This window comes from Delphinapterus leucas, chromosome 19, assembly GCF_059928025.1.
Source record: "Delphinapterus leucas isolate spDelLeu-1000000601 "Yukka" chromosome 19, BTC_Dleu_Yukka2, whole genome shotgun sequence".
Lineage (NCBI taxonomy): Eukaryota > Metazoa > Chordata > Mammalia > Artiodactyla > Monodontidae > Delphinapterus > Delphinapterus leucas.
The window spans coordinates 22,047,994-22,075,888 of record NC_143147.1 but is presented as its reverse complement, the minus strand read 5'-3'; the positions used below and the strand labels follow the sequence as shown (position 1 = coordinate 22,075,888).

The 27,895-nt window shown below is 38.5% G+C and overlaps 1 protein-coding gene and 2 non-coding genes across 7 annotated transcripts in view; all 3 read right to left on the bottom strand.

Annotated features, from left to right (window-relative positions):
* The window catches only part of SSH2 (slingshot protein phosphatase 2), a 244,450-nt gene that overhangs the window by 46,350 nt on the left and 170,205 nt on the right, over window positions 1-27,895 (bottom strand). For all 5 annotated transcript variants that reach the window (XM_022595586.2, XM_022595589.2, XM_022595587.3 and 2 more), the window contains 3 exons: window positions 23,013-23,116; window positions 17,217-17,281; window positions 4,633-4,754 (listed from right to left, as the gene is read on the bottom strand). In XM_022595586.2, the coding sequence (XP_022451294.2) occupies window positions 4,633-4,754; window positions 17,217-17,281; window positions 23,013-23,116 (291 nt within the window). The remainder of the gene's footprint in view (window positions 1-4,632; window positions 4,755-17,216; window positions 17,282-23,012; window positions 23,117-27,895) is intronic.
* On the bottom strand, window positions 10,151-10,220 carry LOC115803625 (small nucleolar RNA U2-30). The gene has a single exon (XR_004024381.1). It is a non-coding gene; the product is annotated as a small nucleolar RNA U2-30 (small nucleolar RNA).
* On the bottom strand, window positions 10,359-10,438 carry LOC115803626 (small nucleolar RNA U2-19). The gene has a single exon (XR_004024382.1). It is a non-coding gene; the product is annotated as a small nucleolar RNA U2-19 (small nucleolar RNA).

Sequence of the window (27,895 nt, the reverse complement as noted above, 5' to 3'; positions counted from 1 at the left end):
CCAATTCAACTCAGAATTATTTCCAATGCCACAAGAACTATTGCTAGTTACTGAAGACCTCTGAATATGTGATTTGCTCAATTCTAATCCTGAGGTTTACATAGATTTATTAAATACCAGAACGTACTCAATAGTCTAAAAGGGAAAAGTAATTGTTAATGGCTTGTAATCAAGTTAGAGAGACAAAACAGGCACATTACAACTTAAAAAAATAAAACAGTGCTTGGTGGCTGTGCACTGAAACAGCATTGCTGAAATGCAGAGTGAAGCGGAATGTCAACCACCAAAAAAAAGAGTAGCTCTAGTATGGTATGTTAAAATATTATTTAAATCACACCCTATCCCAGGGAGGAAACTAGCTTTAAGTTAATGGAACAGGTTAGGATGGGAAGCCATGGACTCCCAATTGTGTCTCTATCACACCACTTCTCTGGACAACTATAATCTACCCTAGAACTCTGCCACTTTCTCTCCTTAAGGCTGCCATACACCATTTTCCCCTCCATCCAGTCTCCCAAAGGCTCCTACACACTCCCCCTTCCAATATATCTTAGAAAAGCAGCATGGTATAGTAGAAAGAACACCAGATGTAGGAGGTGGAACAGTGAAGTATGGTTAAGAGCATAGGCTCTGGAGTCAGAGGGGCTTTGAAATCTGGATTCTGGCATTAACTGTATAATTTTAGGCAAATTATTTAATTGCGTTGTGCTCCAGTTTCCTCATCTGTAAAACTGGGATAAAACCACCTCCTTTATTGGGCTGTTTTGAAGGTTAAATTAGATAACACACCAAAAACAAATGCGTACAACAGTGCCTAAAACACAATAACAACTACCACGTATTGAGCAGTTATACTATATCAAAAGATCTGGATTCGATCTCCTTCAGTATTTCAATTCCTTTTGACAGGTTATTTAACCTCTCACAGCCTTAATTTCTTCATCTTAAAATATAGGTAATGAAACCTAAGCCTCACAGGGTTATCATAAAAATTTTAAATATTTAAAGTGAAACAATACATATGAATGTATTGTCATGTAAAACAAATGCTGAACATGAATCTGTGGTGGGTGCTCTAACACAATGGAAAGTGATTTTGGCAGGGCAGGGTGGGGGACATTATGAAAAGTGCATTAAAAACAACATGGGGGGGCTTCCCTGGTGGCGCAGTGGTTGAGAGTCCACCTGCCGATGCAGGGGACACGGGTTCGTGCCCCGGTCCGGGAAGATCTCACATGCCGCGGAGCGGCTGGGCCCGTGAGCCATGGCCGCTGAGCCTGCGTGTCCAGAGCCTGTGCTCCGCAACGGGAGAGGCCACAACAGTGAGAGGCCCGCGTATTGCAAAAAAAAATAATAATAATAAATAAAAACAACATGGGGAATACTGGACTGCCACTGCTGCTGGAGTCACTGCAGGGCTAACAAAGGCCATTCCCTAGTTGGGCTGTATCTAAGGCTCTGCACTGCACTTGCTGCCCTGTGTTACTCACAACTCCACTAGTGATTCCAGAGTTCAGGAGATTCAAATCAAGATTGCAACAGCTTAGGCACATTGTAACCTTGGGCCTGAACTCCTGAACAGCTATCAAGCCAGGCCCTGGAGGGAGGAAGACTGCTCCACCACTGTTTCTGTTGACTAGATGAGGTGAGTACAAGGAAAACCTGTTTTGAAAATGGCTTCCCAAGGTTGAGCGAGTTATTTTTAGAGTAGTTTTTTTTTTCTTCCTTAAGTGAATGCTTAGCTAGGTCCTAGCAGCAAGTATAATTTGGGTATAAACATGAAGGATTTATAGCTTAGTGACAAATCTAGAAATTAATTAACTACAGAAGATACCAAAGGTCCAAAAGAGTGTGATCTATGAGCTTGTGACCAGACACCAGTTAAACTTTAGACAAGTGACAATGATATGCAGGAACCAAACATCACATTTTCTGCTTGTATTCAGGTCAGAATGCTTTTTTACATTAAGAAGTAGCTTTTTCACATGACAGGAAAGAGAGGCCTGAATTAGGCACACCTAGTATTTTTATCTAGTTTATCTTGAGTCTCATGAAATTTTCTCCATTAAAGTATGTATAGTTACTTATTTTATCTTTTTTTTTTTTTTTTAGCGGTACGCAGGCCTCTCACTGTTGTGGCCTCTCCCGCTGCAGAGCACAGGCTCCGGACGCGCAGGCTCGGCGGCCATGGCTCACGGGCCTAGCCGCTCCGCGGCATGTGGGATCTTCCCAGACCGGGGCACGAACCCGTGTCTCCTGCATCGGCAGGCAGACTCTCAACCACTGCGCCACCAGGGAAGCCCATAGTTACTTATTTTAATAGATACTCATCCCATTAAAAAATTATTTATTGAGTGCTGCTATGTACCAGACATTTCAAGGTGTTGGGGGTATGAAGAAAAATTATAAAATAATACCATAAAACTCTATTACTTTATAACTTGAAATATATACCAAATGCAATTTGGAAACCAAGGTTATACTTTTTATTTAAAAATTTATTACTTAAAATATAACACAATACTCAAAGAACTTATAAATAGGCTAAATAAATTGGCTGTAATATATCTTGAGAATTACTTGGGATGAGCATGTCATAAACAATCTGGGTTCCACTTTGGTTTAATACTGTTTTGAAACATTAACTTTTTATATTCTCAGATACAAAATGATACAGATTCCTTCAAACAGCAACTGAAATAGAAATGATACTAGATTACTTGAGCAACAGTATTCTGAAGTGGGAAGCAATTTTCTTACTGTCCAAGCTCATTCAAACAGAGGGTGTAGGGGAATTCATAATATCAAATTTACCAAATAGAATGAAAACTAGTTTCTATAGCTTTTCTTATCACATTTTGTCTTCCATAAACGAAAATTTTCTTTTGTTAGTCAGATACGATTCAGGCAGGACTATTACCAAAGACAGATGCAGTTTACCGGGGATATATTACTGGGCACCCACATTAATAAGCATTCTTTATGATTTCTGGGAACGTTTAGGACAAAGTGAAAGAGAGATAAGATTAGACATCTGATTTCCCAGACTCTGGGTCAGGAGAATCTGAAGTTGTCGCCTTCTCTCTCTAGGGCAAGACTCAAATGACATTTCCATGCAGCTCCAGTTCCTGTTTTATGGGATTTCCAAAGGAGGAGTCAGGGAGAACCAAACAAAGGAAATGAGATGGAGAGCAGCCCTGTCCACCTGATCTTTCTGCAATGATGGAAATGTTCTATAAGTGTACTGTCCAACAGGGAAGCCACAAGCCACATGTAGCTAGAGTACTTGAAATGTGGCTAGCTGTGGCTGAGGAACTGAAATTTTAATTTTATTTAATTTTAATTTATTTATATAGTTACAATGTGATTAGTGGCTATTGTACTGGACAGTACAGATCTAGAGACATAAAAACCCAAATCAGAGGTCTTAAAGTACTAATGAATGTAGGCAAGGTAGGTATTCTTACAGGATAAATGCTTATTGAAAGATCTGTGTTGCTTAGGTAACACCAGAGGTTAAAACCATGCAGGAGAAAAAGCTTCCTAAATGTGGTTTACAAGCCTGTGTAATTTCAGAGCGTACAATTAAAGGCTGTAAGTGGTATACAAGGTAACAACTCTGGCCTTGTGATCCTGGTGAACCCACATATCATTTTCAGGTTGACTGCTATGTACAAGCTCAGGTAAACACTAGTTTGGGAATCTTTCTGGTGACAATGTGATTTTTTTTTTCCTTCCAACATCAGGACAATGAGAATCACTCTTAGTCTCCTCTTCTCTTTGCCACTAAATTCTCCCAGGCCTGGGTCACACCCCTAGCTACTCCACAATCGCATCCTAGTCCTGAACCAGGAAGTCAATGCTTTGAGATATCTGGCAGGATTTCCTGAGGCTTATTATCTACAGTGCAAAGATCTGCTTAGCAGCCACATTCCACAGTCTTCCCAAGGTTTCTCCAAAAAAAATGGGAAAATAAAATGGAAAGCAACAAACCTTAGAGGCACAAAAAAGCCAGGTGATACATGGTATCACCTTAGGTATCATCTTAGGATGTATATAGTGCTGCTAAAGCCAAAGGTAAATGATTATAAAAGGTTCTCTTTTGAGTTTAAACAATCATCCCCCCTGCCTTTCTTTAACTCAGAAGAAGAAAAAAGGAAGTGTAACACTTGACAAAAGCAAGGTGCAAGGCCATGGATATAAGAGACTGGAATTAAAGTGGGCTCTCTTTGAACCCAGAACCCACTGGTACACTATCACAAAGGGTGTGTGCCGCAGAACCACCAAATGAATCGTTACTGCTTAAGATAAAGAGGACTGCAAAGAAAAGCCAGTTTTTTTCCCCCTCTTGGAGATAGAAATTTAAATCGTTTGCTTTATATCATTACCACCTAAAGATGAGAGGAAGAAGGTAAGGAATAGTGGTAAATTAGGAACACACAACCAAAGACATTCACTAAACATTTTTGTCTCTCAAGATTGTGTGACTAAGATACTTTTGATGTTCTCTAGTTTTACGCACTGAACTTTCAGAGTAGAACTGCATAAGGTGTTTTTGTGATAACTCAAAAGGTAACTGGAGTGGGTTGTTTAAAAAGAGGTTTTCTCATTCTCCCCTCTGTGGTACCATACCTGTCATTAGAGGAGAAATCCATTCCTAGGACGATGCTTTCTTCAGTGTCTTGTCTACCGTTAGTTGAAACCACTACCATATAGCGTGTTCGATTCTGGTAAGTACTTTCTAGTCTTACAGCCTGGAGGTTAATAGACAATAAAGAAATTAAGAAATTTAGAAGATCAATTTTAGATCATTCAACCCCTTTTACATCACCATTTTAAAGCATACTCAAGGAGATAGCAGAGCCAGTAATCAGGAGACCTAAATTCAAATCCCAGTTCATGGATTAACTATGAAAACTTCAGTAAGTTAATTGGAGGGAAATATAATAATACCTATTCCATTGGGTTGTAAGAATCATATGAAATAATGCATGTAAAGTACAGTGCTTGGCATATACTAAATGCTCAATAAATGTTTGCTATTAGGATAATTTATAACAATAACGATTACCAGGGCATGTTCTAATGATCTAAGAGTGGAATGTGAGGTATATGAATGTGAGCACCTGACTCACAGATCCATGTCCCGCAAACAATTACAATAGGAAGCAAAGTTTAATACCTAAGAGGAATATGCTCTATTGCATTCTTAAAGATTATACACTACAAGATTTTCTTTAGTTTCAAATATCAGAAGTTTATATTATTTTTATCAAAATTATGGTATTTTAAAAGGTCCTTCAGAAAATTCAAATATGCACATGGTCTCAGATGATATTAAGGATTTACTGTTAGTGTGATAATGGCATTGTGGTTATGCCTTTTTCTTAAATATCTGGAGTGAGATGACCTGAGGCCCAAGTTTTACTTTAAAATCTTCCAACAATGGGAAGCAACAAGATATTCTTCAGTAGGTGAACGGATAAACTGTGGTACATCCAGATAATGGACTAAAAAGAAATGAGCTATCAAGCCATGCAAAGACATGGAGGAATCTTACAGGCATATTACTAAGTGAAAGAAGCCAATGTGGAGAGGCTAGATAGATAGTATGATTCCAACTCTATGACATTCTGGAAAAGGCAAAACTATAGAGTCAGTAAAAAGATCAGTAGTTGCCAGGGGTAAGGGGAGCACCAAGGATTTTTAGGGCAGTGAAATTACTCTGTATGATACTCAAGTGGTAGATACGTGTCATTACACATTTGTCAAAACCCATAAAATGTATAGCACCCAAGAGTGAACCCTAATGTAGAACTATGGACTTTGAGTAATAATGATGTGTCAGCGTAGGTCCATCAGTTGTGACAAATGTTCAGCTCTTGTGGGAGATCGTGATAATGGGGGAGGCTATGCTTGAGTGGGAATAGAGGGTACGTGGCAAGTCTCTGTACCTTCTGCTCTATTTTACTGTGAACATAAAACTGTTCTAAAAAATGCAGTCTATTAAAAAAATTTGCTAAGAGGGTAGATCTTCTATTAAGTTCACCACCATCGTCATCATCCTAAGGAGGAGGAAGAGGAGGGAGGCAGGGCTGGAGGGAACTTCCGAGGTGATGAATACGTCTATGATATAGACTGTGGTAATGGTTTCACAGGTACATACTTATCTCCAAACTCATCAAGTTGTATATATAAATATGTACTTTTTGTATGTCAATCGTACCTCAAAATAAAGTGGTTTTTAAAAAGTTCCAGCGAAGAAAGAATAAAAGGGGGAGATAAATGAAAGAAATCTGGCAAAATGTTGATGGTTATTAAAGTTGGGTAACAGGTTCATGCAGACATATTTTCTACTTTATATGTTTGGGAATTTTCTTAATAAGAAGGCTCAAAAAGATACTTTATAAACCTTAAAAATAAAGTAAAATGGCTACTAGTCAACATTCATTCAATTATTTACTCTGTATCTACAGTGTATATCATGAGGGCAGCCATGAGGATTCAATGGTGGAAGAGAGAGATATGGTTCCTACCCTCACAGACTGTACAGTCTAGACTACTCTTCTTTTTATCTGTTAATAAAAAGCCAGGAAGATGTGCACTGGAGGCAATATCCTCTGTATAACATACTCTCCCACCCCCACTCCTTATCTCAGAAGAGAAACGGTTCCAATCCTATCACCTGGCTCAAGAAATCTGTCACAAATTTGTTATAAATTTCTATCTGGAATTCTTTCAGCGCTACTCTTCTTGGAGTCTCCTCCTTCATTCTGTCACTATTCCAAAAGTGGCCAGGCAAAGAAAGAAAAGAGACATCACATGACCCACTTAAAAAGGCAGAGGTGAGTCGGTCTCTCCTGGCTATCTTTTCACCTCTACTCTGATACTCCTAGGAAAAGCTACTTGTAAGCACAATCACCTGAAGTAACTACATCAAGCTTGTCTCTAATAAAGAGCTGATACACCAAGAATGTAATTCCCACCATACTAACTCCATGTGCCAGGTAGAGAGCTGTACTGCTGACTTTTATGTTCCATGAAATAGTAGAACATTTCAAACCAAATTCGCTTGTGAGAAGCTAAGAGGAACTACTAGTTAAACTGACGAAGGTCTAGCCCTATTTGGCTGGGGCCAAGTGAGCATTATACACATAGAGCTATGAGTAGCAGTAAATGCACATGAGGAGGACTGACAGGCAGCACAGACTCTATGATTCTAGAAACATTCCACAAAATATTAAACTAACCAAAAACCTGGTGCAGGTAAACTAGAATTTCTTATAAACAAGATCTCAGATATTATTACATATCTAAACCTGGGCTTGCTTTGGCAAGCTCTGATCTAACTGTTCAGTTTCCTGAATATGTATGTTACAGGCCTTTTATCCTGTCAAAGCTCTTGAGAATTTCTGGAAAGGCTCACATGCAAATGACATGGAAACAACTAAACTATGCTTCTGATCATTTATCTATAACTTCTACACCAACTAGTGGGGACTGATTGGCTAAGCTGAAGCTGACAAAGGTAAAAACAAAAACAAACAAAAGACCTCCATAAATATTACCTATTTTGCAAGTTATCAGGCCAAGTTAGCAGGTGGGTAGCAAGTTTCTTTGTGATATTCAAATAAAACATTAGTTGTTTCTCTTTTAAAAGTGAGGTGTGTATCTGTTTATCTATGTATCTATTTAAAATATAAAGAGCATTTCAAATGTTTGGCCCTCCCTTGCTTAATCTAATCAGAACAGAAGATCCTAAACCTAATGGGAAAGGCCCCAGTCATCTCACACTGATTTAGGCTTGAGAAACTGGTACATCACGGATTCATTCCATTTTAAGCTTCTTAGATGGAAGAATAGCACTTAGAGGTCTTGGGATTTGATCATGGACCTCTAGATAGCACCTACAGTTATTACTAAACTTTTACTAAATGGAAGTGGAGCTTTAATCAGTGGGTGAGAAGCCATGACATTAACTTAACACCTACATCCTAATTAGAAGGGCAAGATCAAAAATTTTTTTTCATTAATTAATTTATTTTTGGCTGCGTTGGGTCTTCGTTGCTGCGTACGGGCTTTCTCTAGTTGCAGTGAGCGGGGGCTACTCTTTGTTGCTGTGCATGGGCTTCTTATTGCAGTGGTTTTTCTTGTTGTGGAGCATGGACTCTAGGCACGCGGGCTTCAGTAGTTGTGGCATGTGGGCTCAGTAGTTGTGCCTCACAGGCTCTAGAGCGCAGGCTCATAGTTGTGGCGCACGGGCTTAGTTGCTCCACAGCATGTGGGATCTTCCCAGACCAGGACTCGAACCTGTGTCCCCTGCATCGGGAGGCGGATTATTAATCACTGTGCCACCAGGGAAGCCCAAAATCAAAATTTTTTATAAAAATTTTCTTTTGCAAGGCCAGGGGACAGACCTGAGGCTTCGAAATTCCCTTTAAGCTTCAAGATTCTAGATTAAGGAAATAAATAAAAATTTAAGAGCCACAGCATAGAGAAAATACTAATACCCACCCTGGTTTGAGGTCTATTTCACTCCTGTGTTGGGGAGATTAACAAAATCTAATAGTCTAATTTGATTCATTAAGTCAATCAGAGAAATATAATTTAAAATGGCAGTTTGCACATAATACCCTAATATTAGAATTGGTAGGAATTCCAATGTTTCCTCAGTTTCCAGAACTCACATGGAATAGATGACAAATAAGGCAACAATTCAGATGCATTTGATTAAAGTTCTCATTGAAAAGCATACTACTGAAGTTTACTCTAATCGCCCAAATAAAAATAACATTTTGTTTTTTTAACGTCTTTATTGGAGTATAGTTGCTTTACAATGGTGTTAGTTTCTGCTTTATAACAAAGTGAATCAGCTATACATAAACATATATCTCCATATCTCCTCAACATCTTGGATTTAAAAAAATATTTTTCTTACCTATCTATCTATCTATCTATCTATCTATCTATCTATCTATCTATGGTTGGGTCTTCCTTGCTTTCCCTAGTTGTGGAGGGTGGGGGCTACTCTTCGTTGTGGTGCACAGGCTCCTCATTGTGGTGGCTTCTCTTGTTGTGGAGAACGGGCTCAGTAGTTGTGGCTCGCGGGCTCTAGAGTGCAGGCTCAGTAGTTGTGGCACACGGGCTTAGTTGCTCCACGGCATGTGGGATCTTCCCAGACCAGGGCTCAAACCTGTGTTGCCTGAATTGTCAGGTAGATTCTTAACCACTGCGCCACCAGGGAAGTCCCAACGTTTTGGATTTTAAAACGTGGCAGCAATAGCAACTGAGAAAATTATTCCAAGAAAGCCCATTTATTGCTAAATTTGGAATAGTACAAGTTTCAGGAGAACTGGATCCAGCAATCCTAGGTCTGACATCTTATCAAAGAATGTTAAAAACTTCCCTTGTTTAAACGCTTAATCTGATTATAAGCAGTTCACAAACCGATACAACAACTTCTCTGCTAAGCATCATCCAGCATCAGGAAATACTACTTAAGTTTACATTGCACCTTTGTCTTTAATCTATTTCCAACAAGAACCTTACATCATGCCCCTACATGCAATGTTTATCCTGAGGGAAGCCACATTATAAAGTCCCAACGTCAGAAGGCAGCTCACGCAATCCATCAAGAAAGAAAGGTTTCAAAAGTATGCAAATATTAAATTCTAGCCAAAAGAACAAAGTTAATACCTAAAATTAAAATAGACTTCAGATGTGACACTAATGAACTAAAGAACACTGTCTTCAAAAGAAAGAGAGCTTGAGGGAGTCTCTGGATTTTATTATTTTTAAAAATCTGTATGAAATTCTTTAAAAAAAGACCCTATGGGAGGACTTCCCTGGAGGTCCAGTGGTTAAGACTCTGCCCTTCCAATGCAGAGGGTGCAGGTCGGGGAACTAAGATCCCTCATGCCGTGGGGTGCAGCCAAAAACAAAAAACAAAAAACCCCTGCAAACCCAATGACTTATATCTGTGCAGGCATTAAAAACAGATTTATTTACTGACATGGAAAGATACCCACAGGAAAGTTTGACAAAAGCAGGTTATAAAACAACATTTAGATTTTCACCTGTTTGTTTAAAAAAAAAAAAAGATAAAAAAGGCACTCTCTGACATGACATACTTTTTTTCTTCTTTCATTTCTGAGCTCAGATCAAGTACAGAAACCTTAATAGTTATAAAGGTCAGTAGTAAAATCTTTTCATCATGGCTCAGAACTGATTAGCCTTTCATACACACACTGCCCCTGCCCCCAACCTCATTCAACCACTGACAAGTCTTCAGTGATCCACTGTCACCTTATAAGTACATAAGCCCTTACTTATGTTTTAAATTACTTTATACTTTTGCTTCTCAGTACTACAGAGATCATGCATTAGGTAGACTGCAAGGTTTTCTGATGCTCAGATTTGGCTATTTTCATCACTGACCCAGTTCAGTAAGAGCAGATCGCAGAGAATCAGACACATACTCTTACACGTACACTTAAGACTAGAAGGATACTCATCCAAACAGTAAGAATGGTTTTCTTGGAGTATAGGATACAAACTGATTTTTACTTTGCCTTTATGCCTCTCTGTACTGTCTGATTAAAAACAAAAAAATTAACCCCTTTTTCTTTTTGGGAAAAAAAAAAAAAACAAAACCAAAATACTCATTTTCTTAAATTCTCCTGCAAATTACTCAAAAACAACTCCTAGTACCTTGTCAGCACCTCACTGCTAGTTAAAAACACTAGCTTAAGTTACTTTAAATGTTAGCAAAGCTCTTAATTTCCCAGTCTATTTTTTTTTTAATTAAACGGGTCTTTGATAATGTGCAAGAGCACTGTAAAACCACTGCCTTCATATTATCAGCTATGGTTTTCCCAAGTACTAAAGCTAACGCTTAAGATTGTTATTTACAATGCAGAGCTTCCCTGGAGGAAAAATTAGTTTAGTCCTATTTTCAATGCTAAAGCAAAATGTGGGATTTAGTGCCTTTATTTGTTGTTGGGTTATTAAAAAAAATAAAAGCAGGAATTTCAGTTAACTATCAAACTTTTAACCTGATGCACAATCCCCAGAATGAGAGTTTCAGCATTTCAAATGTAACTCAAAACAAAAGGCTTTGCTTTGAGTCTACAAATGCTCCTTTCAGTCAGAAAAGTGCTAATTTGTCCAAAGTCACACAATGTATTCACTCATTTTCTTGAAGATGACTCACTCAATAATCTGAAACATAATGACTATGTGTTTGTAACAATTCAAAACAACTGCTGTAAAATGGCTTGTCACTTGAGCTCTGAATTAATTTAAAGGCGTCAGTTACATTTTTTGAATTTGTATTTTATAAATGTAAAGCAGCTGAAGCTGCATACTTCAGCAGGAAGGAAAAAATTTAATTGCCAATTCTGCCTTAGTAACTGCTCCCTTATGCTTTCCCAAGTCTCTTGTGGTTGAAATTATTTTAACATTCAGAGGTGCAACCCAAATTCTGGAATTTTATTAATGAGAAAGAGATAAAGTGAGTAATAGACCTCAGCTTTAGCTCTACCAAAGCAAATAATTTTTGGAAACTAGCCACAAATTTCTATCTCTATTTCTAATATATGCAAGTGACCATTATTATGGGTTTTAGAGGGGTTGTTCTCAAAGTGTGACTTCTGGACCAGCACCATCAGCATGACTTGAAAACTTGTTAAAAATGTAAATTATCATCGCCTCCCGCTCCCCAAATCAAACTCTTCAGGTGGAGTCCAGCAAATGTCAGTTGAACAAAGCTCTGGAGGTGATTCTGATGTACTCTAAAGTCTGAGCATCACTGCTTTAAAATACTAATGCTGTAAGAATTGGACCCCACTTTTTTCACTTAAAAAGAAGTGTTTAAGATAGAAGTATATCAAGAAATATAGACAAGATTTATGTAAGTATAATGCTACATTAGGATTAGGATATAAAATAATTTTGGAGGGGTTTCTTATTTCAATTCCTTTAAATTTCAAAGTGAGTTTCTCAACAAAAATTAGTGGCCATGTCCAGAAGGCTACAGAGGCAGCATTCAGGAGAAAAAATGACAGAATCTAAACACAGAATGATCAGTGTAATTACCATAGAGTTCAGAGGGCTGATCATCAACTTTCCAATCATTCATGTATTCTACTCATTATCTCTCTTCCCAGACACAAAGCAGAGATCAGCTATTTGGATTTCCACAGATACATTAAGTTCAATTTCCAAGTTATCACCTTAGCCCAGAAGGGCTCGTCACCACGCACCTGGATTATTGCAATAACTACCCAGCAGGCTTCCTGATTTAAGTTGGCTGCCTCCTCCCCTCTACTCTGTATTAGCTTTTGAGGAATATTTCTTAGATACTGTAGCTGTCAAGTGCTCATGGAACATTCTCCAGGATAGATCATATCTTGAGTAAAAATCAAGCCCTGGTAAATTTAAGAAAATTGAAATCACATCAAGTATCTTTTCCGACCACAACACTATGAGACTAGGTATCAATTACAGGAAAAAATCTGTAAAAAATACGAACACATGGAGGCTGAACAATACACTACTAAGTAACCAAGAGATCACTGAAGAAATCAAAGAGGAAATCAAAAAATACCTAGAAACAAATGACAATGAAAACACAATGAACCAAAACCTATGGGATGCAGCAAAAGCAGTTCTAAGAGGGAAGTTTATAGCAATACAATCCTACCTCAAGAAACATGAAACATCTCAAATAAACAACCTAACCTTACGCCTAAAGCAATTAGAGATAGAAGAACAAAAAACCCCCAAAGTTAGCAGAAGGAAAGAAATCACAAAGATCAGATCAGAAATAAATGAAAAGGAAATGAAGGAAACGATAGCCAAGATCAATAAAATTAAAACCTGGTTCTTTGAGAAGATAAACAAAATGGATAAACCATTAGCCAGATTCATCAAGAAAAAAAGGGAGAAGACTCAAATCAGTAGAATTAGAAATGAAAAAGGAGAAGTAACAAATGACACTGCAGAAATACAAAGGATCGTGAGAGATTACTACAAGGAACTATATGCCAATAAAATGGACAACCTGGAAGAAATGGACAAATTCTTAGAAAAGCACAACCTTCCGAGACTGAACCAGGAAGAAATAGAAAATATAAACAAACCAACCATAAGCACTGAACTTGAGACTGTGACAAAAATCTTCTAACAAACAAAAGCCCAGGACCAGATGGCTTCACAGGCAAATTCTACCAAACATTTAGAGAAGAGTTAACACCTATCCTTCTCAAACTCTTCCAAAATATAGCAGAGGGAGGAACACTCCTAAACTCATTCTACAAGGCAACCATCACCCTAATACCAAAACCAGACAAAGATGTCACAAAAAAAGAAAACTACAAGCCAACATCACTGATGAACATAGACGCAAAAATCCTCAACAAAATACTAGCAAACAGAATCCAACTGCATATTAAAAGGATCATACACCATGATCAAGTGGGGTTTATCCCAGGAATGCCAGGATTCTTCAGTGTAGGCAAATCGATCAATGTGATACACCATATTAACAAATTGAAGGAGAAAAACCATATGATCATCTCAATAGATGCAGAAAAAGCTTTTGACAAAATTCAACACCCATTTATGATAAAAACTCTCCAGAAAGTAGGCATAGAGGGAGCTTACCTCAACATAATAAAGGCCACATATGACAAACCCACAGCCAACATTGTTCTCAGTGGTGAAAAACTGAAAGCATTTCCACTAAGATCAGGAACAAGACAAGGTTGCCCACTCGCACCACTATTGTGCAACATAGTTTTGGAATTTTTAGCCACAGCAATCAGAGAAGAAAAAGACATAAAAGGAATCCAAACTGGAAAAGAAGAAGTAAAACTGTCACTGTTCGCAGATGACATGATACTACACATACAGAATCCTAAAGATGCTACCAGAAAACTACTAGAGCTAATCAGTGAATTTGGTAAAGTAGCAGGATACAAAATTAATGCACAGAAATCTCTTGCATTCCTATTCACTAAAGATAAAAAATCTGAAAGAGAAATTAAGGAAACACTCCCATTTACCACTGCAACAAAAAGAATAAAATACCTAGGAATAAACCTACCTAGGAAGACAAGAGACCTGTATGCAGAAAACTATAAGACACTGATGAAAGAAATTAAAGATGATACTAACAGATGGAGAGATATACCATGTTTTTGGATTGGAAGAATCAATATTGTGAAAATGACTATACTACCCAAAGCAATCTACAGATTCATTGCAATCCCTATCAAACTACCACTGGCATTTTTCACAGAACTAGAACAAAAACTTTCACAATTGGTATGGAAACACAAAAGACCCTGAATAGCCAAAGCAATCTTGAGAAAGAAAAATGGAGCTGGAGGAATCAGGCTCCCTGACTTCAGACTATACTACAAAGCTACAGTAATCATGACAGTACGGTACTGGCACAAACACAGAAATATAGATCAGTGGAACAGGGTAGAAAGCCCAGAGATAACCCATGCACATATGGTCACCTTATCTTTGATAAAGGAGGCAAGAGTATACAGTGGAGAAAAGACAGCCTCTTCAATAAGTGGTGCTGGGAAAACTGGACAGCTACATGTAAAAGAATGAAATTAGAACACTCCCTAACACTGTACACAAAAACAAACTCAAAATGGATTAGAGACCTAAACGTAAGGCCAGACACTATAAAGCTCTTAGAGGAAAACACAGGCAGACATAAATCACAGCAAGATCCTTTTTGACCTGCCTCCTACAGAAATGGAAAGAAAAACAAAATTAAACAAATGGGGCCTAATGAAACTTAAAAGCTTTTGCACAGCAAAGGAAACCATCAACAAGACGAAAAGACAACCCTCAGAATGAGAGAAAATATTTGCAAACGAAGCAACTGACAAAGGATTAATCCAAAATATACAAGCAGCTCACGTAGCTCAATATCAAAAAAACAAACCACCCAATCCAAAAATGGGCAGAAGACCTAAATAGACATTTCTCCAAAGAACATATACAGATTGCCAACAAACACATGAAAGGATGCTCAACATCACTGATCATTAGAGAAATGCAAATCAAAACTACAATGAGGTATCACCTCACACCAGTCAGAATGGCCATCATCAAAAAATCTACAAACAATAAATGCTAGAGAGGGTGTGGAGAAAAGGGAACCCTCTGGCACTGTTGGTGGGAATGTAAACTGATACAGCCACTATGGAGAACAGTATGGAGGTTCCTTAAAAAACTAAAAATAGAACTACCATATGACCCAGCAATCCCACTACTGGGCATATACCCTGAGAAAATCATAATTCAAAGAGAGTCATGTACCACAATGTTCATTGCAGCTCTATTTACAATAGCCAGGACACGAAAGCAACCTAAGTGTCCACTGACAGATGAATGGCTAAAGAAAATGTGGCACATATGTACAATGGAATATGAGCCATAAAAAGAAACGAAACTGAGTTATTTGTAGTGAGGTGGATGGACCTAGAGTCTGTCATACAGAGTGAAGTAAGTCAGAAAGAGAAAAACAAATACCATATGCTAACACATATATATGGAATCTAGAAAAAAAAAAAGGTTCTGAAGAACCTAGGGGCAGGACAGGAATAAAGACGCAGACGTAGAGAATGGACTTGAGGACACGGGGAGGGGGAAGGGTAAGCTGGGACGAAGCGAGAGAGTGGCAATGGACATATATACACTACCAAATGTAAAACAGATAGCTAGTGGAAAGCGGCAACATAGCACAGGGAGATCAGCTCAGGGCTTTGTGACCACCTAGAGGGGTGGGATAGGGAGGGTGGGAGGGAGACACAAGAGGGAGGAGATATCGGGATATATGTATATATATAGCTGATTCACTTCATTATACAGCAGAAACTAACACAGCATTGTAAAGCAATTATACTCCAATACAGATGTTTAAAAAAAAAAAATACTGTAGCTGTCCCATGTAACTTCTTGGCTCAAAAACCTGTAATGCTTCACTACAGATTACTGAAAAGGTAGAGGTACTAAAGGTATTAAATATTAGGGGGTCAGATAGGGAATGTAAATGAGTGGAGTAGTCCACGTGAAGATTAAATGGGTAGAAATACTTTTCACTTTCCACAAAGAATCATACTCATCCCATTTTTACTTTCCTACTTTTATTAGATGTTTGACTACAAGGCAACAGTGAAGGAATGATGACAAATGGTGACACTTGACTTTAGTGTGCAGGAGACAACAGAATATGTTACAAATTACAGTAAATTAAGAACCCAGGCCATACGGATGTCCTCCCCCTACCAAGTCTAGCCAAGTTTTGCCATGTAAGAATAAGGTCCCAGTGTTGTCAGAATTCTTGATTTTTCAAGAAAAGCCCCAAGTCTGGATTTCTATGTGAAATCATCCGGCTTTAAAATTCTGGCTCAGATTTAAAACAACGACAACAACAGCAACAAAAACCACTGTGTGGTCCAAACAAAACATATCTCTGGCCTGTGGACTGCCAGATTGAGACCTCTAGTTTGGAGCATTAAGTCCCTATTTGCCTGCCTTGTCTTTTGGTATTTTAACTTCCCTGTATTAACAACAGTCCCCATACGTAGGCAGCATTTTATACTCTGATATACTTTAGTGTCCGTTTGATTCTCTCAACTGTGAGAGGTAGAAAAGAGATAAGAAAGCAGGCACAGACAGACCAAGTGATTGGTCCAACATCATATGGTTGTCACTAAGCCCAGGTCTCCTGACTCTGAGACCAGCATAAACCTTTGGCCACTTAACTCTCTCCCTGTCCCTCTTATGTGTGCTTTTGCTTCAGTCATGCCCTCATCTAGAATGACTGTCTTCTTTCCTTCTGCCAATCTCATCATCTTTCAAGACCCAGCTTAAGCTCTACTGTCTATATAAAACCTTCCTCAACTAGGTTAAGTGGCCCAGTTTCTTTTTTCTGAATTTTAATTGGTGTTATGGTCAATAACTTACAAACTGGCGCTCATCAAGTCTTGAACCAAATTATTTCACATCATTTCAGATTAACTCATATCCCCAGTTACATTCTAAGCTCTTTGATGATGGGGACATGTCATTCTTCTTTTCTTTTCCACACAGTTTTTATGCTGGGACATAAAAATGCCTGTTTAATGTTTGCTATCTTAGACAGTCTTTTGAGGAAGAAAGTTATAATAATACCTCTAACTTACCAGCCTGATGTTGTCTTCTGGGCGGAGTAATATGAACATTGCTTGGAGATGCTGTTGGAGGTCACCTGGTGAAATTTACAAAACAAAGGATAATTATTCTCCATTGTAATGTTAACAGAGAGGATTCCTTCTACCCTAATAACTTGTGTAAAAGAAAGTTCTGGTTCACTGAGGGACTCTAATTAGACACAGAAATTGAGTGAGTGTCTTCATATGAATGGTAGACTGGATCTCTATACATTCACTTTTAAGTCTACACTACATTACAATTTGCTTCGTGTTTGTCCTATGGAAGCTGCACTTGAAACCAGTCAGTTTTGTACCATGATTGATGTTGATGAAAGCGATGGTGAAATGTGTTGGGCAGAGAAAGCACTGGCTGTGCTTTCAGGCCCACTGAAGGTGGAATCAAGGGAATCTTGAAATTGGGATGTATGGTATACAGTGTTAGAATTATCTCTAACTTTTAAAAAGCTAACCATTTTGCCATTCCTATCTCTGTAATTGTGATATTCAGTTGCACTTAATCTAAGAAGAATTTTAGATTCCCCCCTAGAATAATGTCAACAGTTAAAAATGATTTTCACATCAGTAGCTGATATTAAAAAGATATTAAATACAGCAGATCTCAAGGGATATATATTCTAGTGAACATATTATTAGGTGCTTTAAAATGGCCAATCAGGGATTTCCCTGGTGGCGCAGTGGTTAATAATCTGCCTGCCGGGCTTCCCTGGTGGCGCAGTGGTTGAGAATCTGCCTGCCAAGGCAGGGGACATGGGTTCGAGCCCTGGTCTGGGAAGATCCCACATGCCGTGGAGCAACTGGGCCCGTGAGCCACAACTACTGAGCCTGCGCGTCTGGAGCCTGTGCTCTGCAACAAGAGAGGCCCCGATAGTGAGAGGCCCGCGCACCGCGAGGAAGAGTGGCCCCCGCTTGCCACAACTAGAGAAAGCCCTCGCACAGAAATGAAGACCCAACACAGCCGAAAATAAATAAATTAAAAAAAAAAAAAAAAAAGAATCTGCCTGCCAATGCAGGGGACACAGGGTCGAGCCCTGGTCTGGGAAGATCCCACATGCCACAGAGCAACTAAGCCCATGTGCCACAACTACTGAAGCCTGCACACATAGAGCCCGTGCTCCGCAACAAGAGAAGCCACTGCAGTGAGAAGCCCTTGAACCGCAACGAAGAGTAGCGCCTGCTCACTGCCAACTAGAGAAAGCCCATGCGCAGCAACAAGGACGCAACGCAGCCAAAACTAAAATAAATAAATAATAGCCAATCATTATTTCAATCCTCACTTGCTTTTATACATCCTATAAAACTAAGTTGAAATTTCTTTGTATTAAACTATTATAGATTTCCTCAATTTCCCTGTTCTGTACTAGAAAATCGGAAGCTTTGGCTAGTAGGAGATAATTAGATAATGTGCTGTCATAAACGATAACAATCAGAGAACAAAAAAACTTCATTCCTGGCCAACCCTTTTTCAAGAGTCTAAAGTGACTAATGTGGCTGCATAATCATGGATGCCACCGTAACCTGTTCTCACATTGGTCTTGGAATCTACATACATAATTTTCATCCACGTAACTTCACAGCTGTTAATGATGAGATGAAATGCTGATATGTGCAAGAAGTAGAGAGAGACAGGAAGAAAAAAAAAGTACGTTGGCAAACAAGTATGTTTGTCCCTTGTGGCTTGTGGGATCTTAGTTCTTCGACCAGGGACTGAACCCAGGGCCCCTGGCAGTGAAAGTGCGGAGTCCTAGCCACTGGACCACCAGGGAATTCTCCCCTTTCTTCCTCTTAAAGAACAGTTTTCTTGCCTTTTTCTCCCCCTCATTTTACTGCTGGCTTCTGACCAATTCCATTATTGCAGAATCTTTCAACTTTCAAAATTAAAAAGAAGAGTCATTATGTTTGGCCATTCTACTATACTTTAAACCCAGAGACAGAATCTAAGTCTCATGTGCAAGAACCAGTGTGGGTTCACAGTACAAATCCAAGAGAAATGAAAACATATGTCCACACAAAAAACCTGTACACAAATGTTCATAGCAGCATTATTCATATTAGCCCCCAAATGGAAAAAACTCAAACGTCTATCAATTGATGAATGGATAAATAAAATGCGGTATATCCATACACTGGAATATTATTCAATCATAAAAAGGAATAAAGTACTGTTACATACTATAACATGGGTGAGCCTTGAAAGGGGCCATGTCTCAAGTGAAAGGTGCCTGTCTCAAAAGATTGTTTATATGGTTCCACTGACATGGAACACCCAGAATAGGCAAATCTATAGAGACAGAAAGTAGATTAGTGATTGTTTAGGGCTAGGAGGGAGGGTGGGGGATATAGGGAGTGACTGCTAATGGGTACTGGGTTGCTTTTTGGGGTGATGAAAATGTTCTAAAATTAGATTGTGGTGATGGCTACACAACTCTGTGAATATACTAAAAAAAAAAATCCCTGACTGTACACTTTAAATGGGTAAATTGGGTGAATAATATGGTATTTATGTCTCAATAAAGCTGTTAAAAATAAAAGAATCAGCGTGGGGAGACAAAGTGTTAGGTATAAACAATGAAGAATGACTACAGTTACAATTGAGGTAAGCAGCTCAGGCTTTTAAAAAATTAAGCTTCCTTTTGTTCTCTCAGGACAAATAACCTAAAGAAAGAATTTTCAGGATGGAGAACTTCTAGAGGAGAAACATTTCTGGGCAAACAGCAGCCCTAAGACTCCACTCCGAGCACTAGTGGCCCAAATATCTAGCTGGACATTCTTAGAAGGTCCGACAAAAGTCAGGGAGCCCTACCCCTACAGCAGGGCTTCCTACGCAAGCTGGGTATGTGGAAGTTCAGATTCGCTAGTGGTGAAAAGTACTGCCATGAGGTATTTCCTCTTGGGAAACTGTCCTTCACAGAGACTAATAGAGGCAATATACCCGTACCATTAAGATCCTTTTCCTACATTTTGTTTTCATATACTTCACTGTTGGTAGCCAAGTTTTAGGCTTCAGTTTGATTTTAAAGACTTTTGGTTGTTTCTCTTTAAAATGTTAGCAGACATTCACTTATAATATCACTTTTTGATTAGAAAAAAGTACTTGGATATTTTTAATGAAGCCCAGATAAAATTCTAACTCGTTCAAGAAATATGCGTAAGAAAGTACAATTAGACAGAGTAAGCCCTTGATCTGCTTGCAATTCTGCCATCATCTTTCAGTTACTGCCGGCTCAGCCAAGGGAACTCCAGCTTATGTGAAGGTCTGGCTCTGTGAGCTGCATTTATACTCACACTGCCTCATCTGTTCTGGTCTGGATCACAAGTAAAGTCCATTCATCTTGTGTTAAATCTGCTTTTCTTTTTGGTATGGAGAAAGCTAAGTGAACAAGGTCAAGTAGAAACCTGGGTGGCAGCTGAAAAGCCACTGACCCCACTTACTATTACATGCCACAGAGCAATTTGCCTAACATCTTAGTCAGACACACTGGATTTAAACCAATATTTTGTCTTCTTTTTACTGTGATAAATATCCACACCAAACAGAAACCCAAAGCTCAGCTCGGTCTACTTCCTCTGTGCATTCAAGTTTTTGTGGCGTTGGGGAGGAGTTCCCCCCTTGACTCTGGTGGTTGGTGTTGAAGAGGAAGGTTTTTAGAAAATGTAGTACAAAGCTAATTTTCCAAAGAGTTTTTTCACCTGCCCCTTTTAAAATTTTTCCATGGCTGGAGAGTTTTGGTAGGAGGATAATACTGTCCAATGAGATGGATTATAATTCTGAGCTGCTACATTTGGAACTAGATGAAGGTCCAAACAAGAAGTAGGGCAGCCACTAAAATAGCTAAGATTACCTGCACTGGAGTTAAACTCACTACTGGCTCCATGGGACACAGTACTTCTGGCTTTCACCTCTGACCTACACACTCAAGGTTTACAGTCTTCTTTGTTCTCTTCTTAGTAATTCCAATTGCTTCCACTCCTGGACATCACACGTCATCAAAATGGCACATTCTGGACAATAAGCAAACACTCTTTGTATAGCACTGATTGGGATTTCTCTAATTGGTGTCCTCAGGACAACTGACTTTTTTTTTTCCCCCAAAATGACACAAGTTAGGCTTGCTGTTAGAAGAGAGGCATAAGGCTGATTATCTTCCTTTAAACTGTGGATATCCTATACCTGGAGACCTCTTTCTCTAGACCAACTTTCTTCAATTCTTTCTTAACCTCATCACCACAATGCACCTGACTTTAGAGAAGTCTAACATATGGAAATATTAAATGCGTACACTACTGTTAGTGGGTGTGATACAGTGATTTATAATAAAATATATATATATTTGGTCTTTGTCCAGTTCCTGGCACAGAGCTGTTAACATCATTGGAATTTCTTTCTTTCTTTTTTTTTTTTTAACATCTTTATTGGAGTATAATTGCTTTACAGTGGTCATTGGAATTTCTTAAGTGATGTGGAGCAAAGAAGGTGTCTTTTGTTCTATTAATGACTTGACTCTATGAAAGCACCTAGGGATGGGGGCTGGTTGCCAGGGGAACAAACCATGTGATTAGAGGGTTGGAACTTCCTTATCTGGGCACGGGAGAGGGGCTGGAAGTTCAATGGATCACCAATAGCCAACAATTGAATTAATCATACCAGTGTAATGAACCCTTCACAAAAACCCAAAAGGGCAGGGTTCAGAGTGCTTCCAGATTGGTGAACACATGGAGATTTGGGGAGGGCATACACTCAGAGAGGGCACAGAAGCTCCGTGCCCCTTCCCACATACCTTGCCCTACGCATCTCTTCCATCTGGCTGTTCCTGAGTTATATCCTTTTATAATAAGCCAGTAATCCAATAAGTAAAATGTTTCTCTGAGTTCTGTGAGCTGCTCTAGCAAATTAAACAAACCCAAGGAGGGGGTCATTGGAACTTCCAATCTACAGACAACCCGGACTTGTGACTGGCACCTGAAGTTGGGGGTAAGGGGGGCAGCCTTATACAACTGAGCCCTTAACCTGTGGAAGCTGACACTATCTCCAGGTAGAGAGTGTCAGAATTGAGGTGAATTGCAGGACACCCAGCTGGTGTCTGAGAATTGCTTGGATGTGTGGGGAAACAAGCCTCATATTGGTACTGGGTGCAGAATATTAGTGGGTTATTTCAAAATCAGAGTATCACACTTATCCCTAAGTGAACATTTATTTGATGATTCCTTGTTTCTACAAAAGTCCTCTGAATTAAATTTCCAGTCTTTTTAGCGTGAACACAATCAAGAAGTAGGCTCTGGTATTTAAGAACTGGTATTTTAATATGTGATATCATAACTCTTGTTAACACAATAGTGCTACTGAATTTATTTATATTAGTAATATGCCATATTAGTCTCCTCATAACATCACTAGAGAGCAGACAGAAAAAAAAAGTCATCTTTGGTTAATCGATTTTGCATAGAGTCTGAAGAAACATCTGAACATCTTTTAGCTGATTACCAAAACCTTAATCGAGATGTTACATAAGACTTCATTAGCATATTTTTGTGCCTGATTATTTTTCCAACAAAAATTTATTGTTGAACATCTACTTCGTGTATAAGGTATTCTGCTAAGTGCCAGAAATATGGTCTATGAGAGCGAAAGAAAAGTGATTACAGCATAGTACAATGCTTTCTTTCACCATTACAGAACTGTTGAAGAAATGGCGATGAGGTACTCAGTCTTTTAGAACAAAACAAAAGGTAAAGAAACCAAGAAAAGGAATGGCATATGTGGAGCTTTACCTGCATGCTTATTGCGTCTGTGGCTGATTCTTGGTGTGGATGAGCCATTTCCCCGTGGTAGAAAAAGGGCAGCACCTTTGACTGTTAGAAAGCTCTCGCTGATGCTATAAGGAAAAAGTAAAAATAAATAAATAAACAAGTAATTTAAGGAAGAAAATCAAAGAGTAAGATGAAGACCGACTTTGGGATTATTTTCTCTTCCCTAAAGTTCCAACCTCATGGGATGAAGTAAAAATAAAATCAAAAGAGCCTCTGATAAACAACAAGGTCCTTCCTACTGTATAGCACAGGGAACTATATTCAATATCCTGTAATAAACCATGATGGAAAATAATATGAAAATGAATACGTATGTGTGTGTGTATATATATATATACACACACACACACACACACATATGTATAACTGAATCACTTTCCTGTACAACAGAAACTAACACAACATTGTAAATCGACTATACTTCAATTAAAAAAAAAAAGAGAGACTCTGGTTACTCACACAGTCTTGTCTACTATAATTTTTCTGAAACAAAACTTACAATATTCTATATACATTACACGGTAGCAGTTAAGAGTGAAGGCTTTGGAAATATAGGGTAAAGGCTCTGGAACCAGATGCCTGGGTTTGAATCCTAGCTCTACTACTTCCTACTTGAGTGAATTTTAGGGGGCCTAAGTTTCTTTATCTATAAAACAGGGATTAATAAATCAATTGAGGTTGTTGTGAGGAATCAATAAGAATAAGAAGCTTCTTAGAGTGGTGCCCTTAATAAATATTACTTTAACAGCTAACAGATCTATGGTTATCAATAACTAATAGATCTATGGTTGTCAATAATGGTGTTTCAACAGCGTTCTAATCAGACGTGAAATACGTTACAATGCTTAGCTACTAATAATAGATCCAAAGTTTGCATAAAAGACTTATATTTAAAATATACACACATCACACTAAAGTGTTACTCAAAATTTTACTTTCACAAACTTGCATTTCCATATGATTGAAAAGGAGTAGTGCACAGGAAGTCTGGTCAACCCATGGAGTTTGCCCTCCATGTTAACACCCTTCATGTGAATGATAGCTCAACAGAGGTGGGGAACTACTGCTCAACAGAGAGGCTATTCAAAATACAATTACTAGTGGATATCCACAGAAAACAGAAATTGTATCTAAATTATTTCATATCGACAGACTAAGCCTTTCAACGTTATCTACAGAATCTGAAAAGGATAGAACTTCTAAGTCATTAATGGCAAAGTTTAGAAACACATAATGAAGGATTCCAAGATTGCTAACCATTCAGTGTTAGCTAATGTATTGTAAATTACACTGTGCTGCCTACTCAACATTTCCACTTGGAAAACTAATTGGCATTTCAAATTTACATTGCCAAAACTATTCTCTTGAGTCCCCTGCAAACCTGATCCCTAGCCTCATCCACCCAAGTTGTTTGGTACAAACATATAACAGTCGTCCTTGGTTTCTCTATTTCCAACAATATATATCTAATCCATCAACAAGACCTATGAGATTTATTTTCAAATACATCTTGAATCTGCCCATGTAGCTCCATTACTACTCTGACAATGGTCCAGGGTACCACTGTTTTTCACTTAGATTACCGTTAAAAAGTTTCCTTTTATCACAGAAAATTTCAGACATATACAAAGTAGAGGTAATAATACATGAGCCCCCCACATTCTCATACATTTCAGCTTCAATTCATGGGCAATTCTGCTTTTTCTATATCTTTACCCCTTTCGCCCTATCCCTGAAGTGAAACTAACCCCAGACATTATATCAGCAAAAATCCTCTAAACTGGTCTGTCTGCAACTATTTCTGTATCACTGCTATCCACTTACCAAACAGCAACCAGAGTGCTTTAAAATATACAGATAAATATCATATAATGTCACTTTCCTGCTTAAAACCCACCAACAGCTTCCCTTTTTATGTATAAATTAAACCTGACGTCCTCAGCTGGGACCTCAGGGCCCTGTAACAGCTGATAAGAAGTTATTTCTCGGGTCTTATACCATCTCCCCTTTTGTTTACTATGACCTGGTTGCACTAGCCTTCTTTCTGTTTCTTCTATATTTCAGGCCCCTTCTCAGGGCCTTTGTGCTCTTTGTTTTCTACTTGGGACACTTTTCTCCTGGCCTGTCACTATTTAAGTCACAGCTCCAATATCATCACCTCTCCCCCCATCCCAATCATACTCTATCCTGTGGTCCTGTTTTGTTTCCTTCAGGATATTTATCATAAGCTGAAATTATATTTATTCACTTGTATACTTGATTGTGGTCATCTCCCTATGATAGAATATAAGCTCCATGAAGAATAAGACTTTATTTTGCTCAGCACTGTTGTATCTTCAACACTGGAAATAGTGCCAAGCACATATTAAGTGCTTGACAGATATCTGATGGATAAATGAATTCGTCCCAGGAGTTTTTTTCCCCCCATACTCTCTTATCTGACCCATCCCTGAAACAGGAATTGTAATTTAGGACAAGAAAATAGAAATTCTGTAATCTCACAGGTGAAAAGTAATGATTACAGAATTCAATATATGTGGCAGATTACTGGGCTGTAAAATACAAATGTGTGATGATAAATTAATCGATTAAATGAAATTAAATCATCTCTATAACAGTTGTCAGTCCTTGATTCAATTTTATCATTTAATCATGTGGCATGAAGCTGATATACCTTTAAGGTAACTTGCCAAATAGACTGGAACGTGTCTTCTAAAAACAAACACAAGACTCCATAGCGGCCACTTTACAATTCTGCGTGCTGGCTGCCTTTGTTTTGTTTTGTTTTCATCTTTAAATAAAGCATTGCACTCTTGTGGTCTGTTGCACAAGTCTTGTCTCTTGTTACATTTGTGGTATGCACATGTCACCCTGCTGTGGGTCACTCTATTTCACTCACATTACAGGAACAACCTAAAACAAAATGTCTGAGCGACAGGATGAGTGGGGTACACCACAGACAGGAAATGACATTCACACTGCTGCCAACACAGCAACTGTCTGTTTTACTAAACGAAAATATTTTAAAAATAAAGGCTAAATAGTCTACCTATCAGCAGGCAAGTTACAGCTATGGGCACTTTGGTTTCCAGTACACAAAGTGGTCTCTACGTCTACTAAAGAAGTGTATTTGTTGAGGGCTTCTTTCAGTCATTCTTTTTGCGAGACAAAAGTAGCTTCTCTTTGACAAACACACCAACTTCCTGGTTTTTAGAGTTCTGGAATATTATTCTTAGATACATTTGTGGCTTATGCTTTAAAGCATATTTCTTAAGTGTCTTCTTTAAAATGTATGTAGTGCTTTCACAAGGGGAGGATTGGGGTGGAGGACAAGGGCCCTTGGTTAACTCAAAGCTACCTGGAAAATTTCTGATTATAAAAGAAAAACCAGGAGTCAAAGTCACAATTGGTATAAGGGAAAAGATGCCGTTCTATTTGAGTCATTTATACAAATCTCAATAAGCTTTTCTGATACAACAAAATGCACAGCAGGTCCAGCTGGGCCAGGAGACTGCCCTAGTAGGTGCGATCTAGGCCCCCAGAGAGTCATGGCAGATACACTCTGGATGGTACGATCAATCCTCTTTATTCTGTGGCCCCAGATTATAACTCCCCAGTTATCACAAAAGTGGCATAAACTGTTGATCACAAGGGGACCAGGAATGAAAGTGTAGCTAATTACAAAAAACCCTTTTCATCACTGAAAAAAAGTCAAAGTTCTATAAACGCTATCAAAGATGGGATGGCAACATGGTGACATGGAAGTGAAAAAATAAAATTCGAAATCACCAGCGTTTAGGAGGATCAATTTCAACTTGAAAATTAAATGCTTTATTTGCATATGAAGAAAATAATATGTATATTTAATCACATGTACTTCAGTGTAAGGTAAAGGCTTAGTATATCTTGCTAGAATAGTGAGAGACATTTATTCGTCTTTCTGAAGCATCTGGCTAAAGATTCAATCAACACAGAGTTGGTCTCTAATTTAAAATCTAGAAAGGCAGGCGAAAACTTTTACATGTTTTCTGAACTGACCAGTTATCTAGAGCCTGGCCCAGGAAGAGGAATGCTCCAGTAAATTCTATGGAGCCATCTGTATGTGATTACAGATGTCCAAGTTAAACACAAACCTCAAAGGACTTAAGAACCCCCATATTAAGGAAAACACAAGATAAAGAACATTCTCCAAATCTAAAGTTGGAGAGTCATTAGCTGCTTGATGAGAAAATGACAAGGATCATCTTTCTAACACAGTGACAGTGACATTCTCCAGTTTTTATCAGAATACGTCTGAAGAACATCTACCCTTCTCTTGCCGTAAGGTCACTTGCTCAACAAATGGAAAGTCATCCCTAGTTTGATACATGAACTGAGCTAATAACAGCTAACTTGAGTAGATGCCCACTGTGTGCCAGGCACTGAGCTAAGCACTTTACATTGTTTCATTTAACCTTCACAACAATCCTATGAAGTAGGTACTATTTTTTACCCCCAGTTTACACATAAGAGACTGAGGGGGCTCACAGGTGGTAAATTATCTGCCCAAGATCATACAGCTAGCTAGCCATCCTCTGAGTAAAGATTCAAACCAAGTTCTGACTTGAAAGCTCATGCTCTGAATCACTCACTCTCTATTACGCTGTTCTAGTTTTATGATATAGTTTATGGAAGATGAAACACAATGCCTTCCCTACAGAACTTTTCAACAGCACAGAATTTAAAAGTAGAGACAGAAGTGAAAGAAAAGGACTGAAATCCATTCAGATCTCAACTCTTATTCCTTTTTTGTTCCCCCTATCAAGGCCATGAACAGAAAGACTTTACTGAGGGGAATGAAGAAC